Source organism: Engraulis encrasicolus, chromosome 17 (genome assembly GCF_034702125.1).
Source record: "Engraulis encrasicolus isolate BLACKSEA-1 chromosome 17, IST_EnEncr_1.0, whole genome shotgun sequence".
Taxonomy (NCBI): domain Eukaryota; kingdom Metazoa; phylum Chordata; class Actinopteri; order Clupeiformes; family Engraulidae; genus Engraulis; species Engraulis encrasicolus.
Window position 1 is genome coordinate 31,273,596 of NC_085873.1, and position 9,536 is coordinate 31,283,131.

The following is a 9,536-nucleotide window of genomic DNA, read 5'->3' on the forward strand; positions in this document are numbered from 1 at the left end:
GGGAGCTCGTTCCAGAGTTTTGGGCCTATGACTGCAAGGGTCCAAGGGAGCAGATTTTAACCCCGGTCCGAACTGCACGTGCGCATGAGTGTACACCCTGTGGAGTCTTAGTATTGAGAGTAACAAAATGCACCTTTACTGTAGATTGACACGACAGATGAAAGCAGAAAAGGAGAGTCAAGTCAAGTGGCATTTTATTTCCTTTCTATAGCATGCTTCCTATTTGATATACACATCACTGCGTCGCTAAGGTGCTTTAAGGGAAATATAATCTAACACAACATGGGGAGCAAAATGGTAAATATAACAGAGCTGTGTTGAATGATAAGAAAAATAAAGGCCTTTTAAAATGTAAGCGTCAAACTGTAAAATGTCACGTGAACAGAGTAAAAGGCATGGTGTGCAGTTCCGTTACATAAAATGACAGAAGTAGACACTTTGGTATGAAGGACAGGAGGGTAGAAGGAGGAGAAGATGACGTGTATAGTGTTATGAGCGGACGAGAGAGGAGGATGAAAGGGAGAAGAGTGTCAGGAGATCTGGGAGTTTAAAAAAGAGGGAGGAGAGAAGAGAAGGAGGCGAAGATGAGGGGTTTTATGAGAGGAGGAGTGAGGAGAGGAGAAGGCAGGGAGGAATGTAAAATAGAGGGAGGACAGATGTTGGGGAGAGAGAGAGAGAGAGAGAGAGAGAGAGAGAGAGAGAGAGAGAGAGAGGTTGGAGAGAGGTTGGAGAGAGAGGAGATGGGGGAGATGGGGGAGAGGAGAAGTTTTATTATGAGAGGAAGGGTGAGGAGAAAAGTTTACGGTAGAGGCTGAAGAGAGGAGAGGGAGGAGAGGAGTAGGTGTGTTAGAGGAGGAGAGAGCAAAGGAGAAGAGAGGGAGGAGTGTACACTAAGGAGGGAGAGAAGCGTAAGCGGGGTTTGACATTGGGGGGGCAAAACGTATAATAGGAATAGTAATGTATTACAAAAATACAATAGGATTCATTTTAATTACATACTAGCATGTATTTCAAACAAAGCATTTAAAAATATAATGCAAGAACCCAAAACGTAATAACTGCCCATTAACGTAATAATTTGGGCCCATTTGAAACGTAATAAAGCCCATGACATAATAACTTGCCCATGACGTAATAACACTTCCCTACCCATGACGTAATAACATTCTGCCCATAACGTTATTACGTTATGGGCAGGTTACTGTGTTATTGGCCTTACACTAACAAAAAGCTTTGATAATGTAATAACGATGCCAATAACGTAATAGCTGTCAGTACAATAATAATTCGGGCCCTCAAACCCCATAATGACACCCCAAGTTCCTTGGGACCCCATACACATTTTTTTACCGACCAAAAAAAAATGACTAGCTAACTTGTATGCTTTTAAACCTATAGAATGTATGTGGCATTTCAGTCCAAATATTTACCAGTTATTATGTTACAATTAGTAATATTTGCCAGTATTCATTTTTATTTCTGGCGACCCCATTTGAACTCCAGACGACCCCACATGGTGTCCCGACCCCGGTGTTGAAAAACAATGAACTACACCCGTGAAGAGAAGGGGAGAAAGAGGAGAGGATGAAGTGCACAGTATTATGAGAGACAGAGTGAGGAGAGGAGAAGAGAGAGAAGTACAAGCATGCTCGCTGCGCTGTTGGTGCTGCTGCCGGCGGACACCATGACAAATCCAGGCTGATCCGAGGTGATGTGAGACGTGATCCAGCTTTGGTACCGGGACACGCGCGCAAACACATCGGGAATGTCCTTGTCGGCACAGCCGAAGGTGGTGCCGAAACTCACCACTCCACCTTGCACCCAGACGGAGCCATTCTTACTCACAAATGGACCACCAGAGTCACCCTGCACACACACACATGCATGTACGCATACACGCACAGACACAGACAGATACAGAGGCCGACACACACACGCGCACACACACACACACACACACACACACAGACATGCCCACACATACACTCACACGCGCACACACGCAATTACATACCGGTTCACACAGAGAGAAAAACACACATGGAGGCGTTAATGGCACTGAAGACAGAAATGTGAAACAAATAAGTTGGTTAGCATTTTTTTTAATTACTGTATTTTTAGTGGCATTTTATTTTTAAAGGTGTGTGATATGTTTAGCAGTTTATTTCCAGAATTCATGCTGCCGATTCAAAAACGTGACCTTTTTTTATGAATATTACCACCACCATCAATTTCTGAGTGTTCATTATGACTGGGAAAGTTGTATTTTTATACATGAAAAGATCCTATCCATGGTCTGCCATTTTAAATTTCCAGAAATAGACAGTTTTAGTTGCAAGACCTGCTGTACTTTGATAATTAAATACGTACTAATTCATGATTTAGTAAATATTAATGAAAAGATCCAATTTGGTAGACGGCACAGTTCTAATGAACAGGGCTGTGTTTCCCAAAAAACCTTAAGTAGTACTTAAGACTAAATAGTACTTATGTATGAGGGGCCACCTAGGCAATATAGTAGAAATAGGTCTCACATCATCACTAAAAGTCTATAGACCGACCCTATAGAGTTTGTAAATATGTATGACGTAATTTGGCTGCGTGCGCACCGCTGTCTCAAAACCGTCCATGCTCCGTTCACTTGTACAGAGACTCGACAGGTATTTTTTTCCGAAATAAGATAACAGATGCTCGCGCGAACCTCAGATATGCAGTGGGCACCACGGACACGGGTATTCCTGGCGATGTCATCAGTCCAGTCAGTAGTAGTTTAATGTCTTCTAACAACAAACATCTCCTATGCTTCTGGAACAGCCTCTTCCCTCTCAAAATAGCATAACAGTACTATTCAGAATCTCTATTTTTCATCAACGTACATGCTTCAGAACGGCAGTTTTTCTCTCTTTAGTGTTTGCACTGTTACCCAGTAGGCTATTACACCACTCCCGATTTCACCCATGCCTGCAGTTCTCCTAGTGGCCGCTGTCGAGATACGGCTCTGAGCGCAGCACCTCGTTCTTTCTGAATGGAGTCTGCACTCCCCCTAGAGTGCAGTACCACCCAGAAAAGTGGAGTCTGTCGTAATATCCTTACAATATCTCAGGTGTGTTTTGAGTCAACGGTGCGCGGTATGGACGGTATACTATCGTGCGCGGTATTTTTTCCCCCAAGGTATGGATTTTGTCCATACCGCTCTACCGCCATAGCGCATTGCGTCCTGCAGATGGCAGTGATAGACAACGTTTTGAACATCCACCGACTGTCTCTCGTAGTAGCAAAAGAATTATGTGGTTGTAGAAAAACAGAAGCACAATTTAATTTAAGCTTTAAGTGTAAAATGTATAGTTAGTGTAGTGAACTATTGTTTTAAACTGTATGTGATTTCAATTCTGGTCTCCGCAATTTAGCAAGTTAGCAAGCTAACAGCCCAAGTCATTCATGTCAATGCAGGTGTCTGACAACAGAAATGTGCTAAATCTATGTGCTACTGGTTGCTTTACATTTGCGCCAGCCTTACTGTATGTTACTGTGTCCAGGTGAGATAATATCATTCACGATATCTGGCTGGGTGTTAGTAACTTAAATGACTGTTCACTGTTTAAAATGTGATTTAGCGATTTCGCTAACGTTAGCACGCTAACCGCTGCTGCAGTGATAGCTGCCATTTAAATGCATTAGTTCTACAATGCATTGCTAGCTGCCTCATGTGAAAGCTCGTTTTTTTTTTTACTTTAACAATAACAGCTGAACCATTAGGCTTGGCATAATCACAGATGCAAGCACACATTTCCAAATTACCCCCAGCAACTCCAGAAATAGAAAAAAAGGTCAAACGAACATTTATTGGATAAAATCCATGCTCAGTTTGACACCCCTCCCCTCCCTAGTTCAACCCCTTCTAGACTTGGTGAAATTGACAGTGTTGTAGCCTATTGCATTGCATTGCATTTGAAAATGCAATGCATTTTACATAGTTTTTGTTTGTTTTCAAAAGATTTGAATAGCAAGAATTCACACACATTCCAAAAATGCAAATGTTTAAAGCGGAATTCACCTCTGGGCAATGTGTGGTGTTATCACATGTAATTTATCCTCATTTTGCATTTTACATGAGAAAAATAAAGTAATTTGCATTATTTAGTTTAATTTAATACAATTATGTGCTGAACCGTGATTGCCAAAGCTATTTTAACGTACTCAGTTAACCAGAATGCACTGCGGGAAACTAAGTAATCGTTGCCAGGTTAACGCGTCACCGAATTCGAAGGAATCTTGCGTTCTGGCTGCTCAGTGCTCGCTGCCAGCAGTCGTGGCTGGTTTTAGGACAAATGTAGGCTGATATCTGAGACAGATTGATGTTGTTAATGTAGACTGTTGAAAAACATAACAATCATGCATTTTCCTCACTGGGTCCCATTGCGCAAACTATAGCTACTAACAGCGAATAAAAAGCGAATGGAAAAACAAACTGTTGAGAAGTGCAGCTCGTGTCGCTGTCCTCAGATTAGTGCTGAAACGGAAAATGAGAAGGCTAGCCTAACCTTACATTTAGCCTATTTTTTTTAAAATAAATAAATGTAATACTCATTCAAGGAGGAAGTAGCCCGTCTATCTCTGCTCATGTTCTATCTATCTGTTTAATCCCATCAAATCCAAAGGCGAGGCGGACTTGTCTCCGTTCAACCAACTTTATCAAAGAGCGCACGCTTTCTCGCCCTCTCTCTCTCGTGCTGGTGTTTGACCAAAAGCCGTTTCATCCGGACCTCTGCTGTTGGTCCCTAACAAATAGGCCTACAAGCCAGAGGGAATTGATCATTTATAGGCCTAAATAAAACAAATGTGCAGGCTGCCTTTTAAAAATGGTCTTCATCCCATTCATTGACTCTAATGCAAGTGCAACATGAAGGAAAATCGCCCCTCGGTAAGTTGCACCGTGCGCACGCATTTCTGGGCATTCAGCTGTTCAGGTTATGCTTTCTGTTTTTAGAAGATGAGAAATGACTTGCGTGAAAACCCACATAGGCCTAAATAGCGCATCGGGACACCCCACCGTCTCCATCTCGCCAGTTTGAGGGAGGTGTTGGGCTAGACCTGCATTTTGAAGATGTAGGCTATCGTCGCTTACTTTGGTCAAGTGTTTAATTTTATATGTCCGTTCGCGTCTCAACTGTCCCTCGAGAGTAAGTCTATGTTTATACTTTATGCAAAATAGGCGGCCCTGACTGCCTGGGGAGTGAGCTGAAATCTACAATGACTTGACAGTAGATTTCAGTAGCCTGCCTGAGTGTGCCTTGTTCTTGCTCGTGTTGTTTAAATGCAATCAAGTCCAAGTGCAGTAATGATAGCCAGCGCTTATAGCCACCTTGTTTGCAACCTGCGTAAGAGGAGCATGACCATCGCCAGCAGTGCAAGGAGGACACCACGTTTGAGGATAGAAATTGTCGCAGGCAGCCTCCTTCAGCAATCCATCAAATAACTTTGAATAATCTTAAAATAAAGCCTGATTCAATTAAAGACAACTTCCCTGTCGAGCTCCTATTGTTTAGCCCATTAGGACTCGGCGTGTCCGTGGCCGCTGCACCGTGATCCGGACCGGACCTCAAATAATTCAGCAAGCTTTTAAAAAATATATATTAATATCATATTAAAAATAATAACAAAGCAAAACAAAAACAAAAAAAATGTGTAGGCAATGCCTACCATGTGTTATTACAACTTGCAGGCCTAATAGGCTACACCTGGCAGGCGTAGACATCGTGGACTGGTGCGCTCGGTAGGTGATTTGTAATGACAATGTTATAATGTATTAATTGTATATATATAATGTATTAATATTACAATGTTATAATGTAATGACAATATTAACAATTCGGACAAAACTTTTTTTAAGCAGTTGGATTGAATGCACCAAGGCTTTTACCATTGTGCAGTAACCTATAGGCCTACTTGAAGTAGGCTTATTATCCGGACAATGTAAATATCTCCATCCTCGAAATGTGTTATCTGCCTGCCTGCTGTTCTGTTCCATGCCGCCTGTCATGCCGAGGTGATTTGATGACGCGTCCAATCAAATCACCCAGCAACGTTCTAATGGCATTGTAGTCGTTATTTTTTCTTCCGGTGATTTGATGACGCTTGAAATCACCATTACTAAAACAATAAATAGCTTTTATGTTTAATATAAAGGTATTATATCCAGTGGCTACATCCCCTGTTATAATGTAGTCTAATACAGAGATAGGGCACAATATTGTTTGAAAGGTGAATTCCGCTTTAAAAAATGCAAATGCAAAAGTTAAAAAAGGTGTTTTGGACCTTTTGAAACGGAATGCTTCAATTTTACACAAATGTAAAATACCGTGATATAACATACCGAGGTATACATTTTTGGCCATACCGCCCACCCCTAGTTTGAGTCAACGGTGCGCACGCATTCATGAGGACGTCTACTCTGAACGGGTCTATACATATTCTATTTTACCTTGCGAATGCTCTCAGCGCAACCATTTTATTTGCATGTGCAAGAAAAAATATATTGTACGTAGGCCTGTACAATGATTGTATATATAAACTTTTAGTGATGTGGTGTATTGCCTAGGGGGGTCTCATACTTAAGTACTACTTGGGCTTAAAGCGATACTGTCCCATTTTTGGAAATAATCTTATTTTGCACATTCCCTTGAGTAAAATAGTAGGGGTTTACCATTCTCCTGTACTTTCAGCAGTTCTCTGGGTATGACAGTGCTCCAAGCTAGCAGTTAACATTGAGTCCTATGAGACCAGTTAGCCGCCAGCTGGTCTCATAGGACTCAATGTTAACTGCTAGCATAGAGGTAAAAATAGCACTGCCATACTCAGAGGGCGGTTGAAAGTACAGGAGAAAGGTAAAACCCAATCATTTAACTCAAGGAGAGGTATAAAATAAGTTAATTTCCAAAAATGGGACAGTATCACTTTAAGTACTGCTTAAGGGTTTTTGGGAAACACAGCCCAGGATAGTTGCAATACCTATTCTGGCCACCATCTTACACAGTGCACCTTTAACATAATAAAGAACATTTACAAAATGGTGCGTTGGTGCGTGTGTGTGTGTGTGTGTGCGTGTGTGGTACTCTACCGAGCAGACGCCGCTGCCTGTTAGTCCGGAGCAGATCATGTTATCTGTGATTGTGATGTCGAGGAGACTGTAGATAAAACTGCACACGCTATCGCTTACTATTGGAACCTCCAGCTCCTGCAAATCATACGAAGGGGGCAGCGCCTCTACACACACACACACACACACACACACACACACACACACACACACACACACACACACACACACACACACACACACACACACACACACCACATCTGGAATGAGCATTCTGATCTTGCTAAGCATGGCTTGGTAAAAATCACACGCACACGCACAGACACATACTGTACACACACACGCCCACGCACACACACACATTACAAACACACACTCATCTCACCTCCTGTCCTGATGTCGCCCCAGCCCGTATTCCAGACGTTGGTACCGGCGCTGTAGTTGCTGCCAGACGCAGCCAGGCAGACGGGCCGGATGTAGTTGGTGAAGGTGACCGGGGATGAGAGGCGGAGGAGACAGATGTCGTTGTCTACGTTGTCTGCGGTATAGTCGGGGTGCGGGATGATCTCAGCAATGGTTCTGTTAACCTCGTTGGGGTTGTTGTCAAGTTGAGTCTGCCGACCCAGGTAGACCATGTGAAGCGAGGTGTTGGTGCTGTACAGAGGAGACATGTACCGGTAAAACTTAAAGGCGCACTGTGTAGGATGGTGGCCTAGAGAAAGTATTGCAAGTGTTCTGCTCATTGAAACGGTGCTGCCTTTTGCCAAATTTGATCTTTTCATTAACATTCACTGAATAATAAACTAATATTTACTAGTATGACCAAAGTACAGCCATTTTTGCTGCTAAACAATTTCTGGGAATTCAAAATGACCATGGAGTAGATCCCTCTTTTCATGTATGAAAAATACAACTTTCCCTTTCATAATGAATACTGAATGAATACTGAATACTCAGAATGGGATGGTGGCGGTAAGTGTCTGAGAAAAAGGTAACATTTCTGAATGGGCAGCATGAATTCTGGAAATAAACTACTAAAAAATTACACACTGCACCTTTAACATAAGGGCCACTTCAACCCATATCAGGGTCCATTTCACACTATTACCTCCCATCCTCTCCTTTTGCTTCGCTGATGCCCGCTTCCGTAGAGAAAACAACACATTTTCTCCGCTGTCAGCCTAGGCAGAGCGATTTTTTGGGTGGGCTTTTCCACCGTTCAACATCCCGATTGCAAATGAGACAATGACCCTTGAATTGTGCTTTTGCGATGTGGCAGTAATCGAATTGTGCTTTTGCGATGTGGCAGTAATCGAAGGCAGAGCGATTTTTTGGGTGGGCTTTTCCACCGTTCAACATCCCGATTGCAAATGAGACAATGACCCTTGAATTGTGCTTTTGCGAGATATTGAATACTGTATCATATTGAATTCTATCGTTAATGATGTATTGTCTCGCATCATGAGGCCACAAGTGCGAGGGAAAGATGGGAGGTATTAGATTAAGGCAGGGGTCCCCAAACTAAGGCCCGGGGGCCGGATGCGGCCCGCCAAGCCCCTTTGACCGGCCCTCCACCTCTCTGCACCTCACCATTTGAACTGGCCCAAAGAAGCAATCCTTACAGAAAAAAATAATGATAAAATATATTTTTTAAATATTTTATTTTGTTTATCAACAGGCATTCCTACAGTTTCATTTTCACTAACCAAGTGTGAATCACCAGAAGTTTCTTGTCTTGATAGTTTCTCTCTCTGTAATATAATATCTTACTGTAATATAAACAGGCCTAGTATTTCTATTGTATCACTCATAAACTGTCAATCACCATATTGTTCTAACCTTTCCTTGCTATTTTTACATGGTTATTAGAAATTAAAATGAATACCTGTGGTATTTCAAATTGAAAGACATGTGAAGTATTCACTTCTTTTGCAAATCACTTGTAATGCTGAACTATTTTGTGCTACAAACCCCAACTCCGGTGAAGTTGGGACGTTTGAATTGAAACAGTGAATAAAATCAAAATGCTATCATTTTCAAAACATTCAATCTATTCATTAGATGGAGAATAGTGAAAAGACAACATATAAGTGTTAAAACCGAGAAAAAATATTGTTTTGGGGGACATATGTACTCATTTCTAATTTGATAAATCCAACACGTCTCAAAAGAGTTGGGACGGGGACAATAAAAGGCAGCAAATGTCGAGGAAGACTATAAACAAAACAAAGGACAACACTTAACCATTAATTACATTCAACCGTTGAGATGATTTTAGATAAAAACAGTGTTCATTTCTATCGTGGACATGATTTCAACAGCTTAAATTGTGGGTGTATTCCTTGTCATGTTTTGCAATGTTTTCCTGTCTGTAGTGCTTACAGTGTGTCAGGTCTTGACCAAAAGCCCATTTTATCACCTGCTGGTCCTTATGATGGAG

At 41.9% G+C, this 9,536-nt stretch overlaps 1 protein-coding gene across 1 annotated transcript in view; it reads right to left on the reverse strand.

Annotated features, from left to right (window-relative positions):
* Window positions 1-177: 177 nt before the first annotated feature.
* Window positions 178-9,536, reverse strand: part of LOC134466983 (serine protease 27-like) — a 16,023-nt gene continuing 6,664 nt past the window's right edge. Inside the window, exons 4-6 of the mRNA XM_063220912.1 lie at window positions 7,482-7,750; window positions 7,118-7,263; window positions 178-1,866 (exon numbers count right to left, since the gene is read on the reverse strand). Of these exons, the coding sequence (XP_063076982.1) occupies window positions 1,600-1,866; window positions 7,118-7,263; window positions 7,482-7,750 (682 nt within the window). The 3' untranslated portion in view covers window positions 178-1,599. The remainder of the gene's footprint in view (window positions 1,867-7,117; window positions 7,264-7,481; window positions 7,751-9,536) is intronic.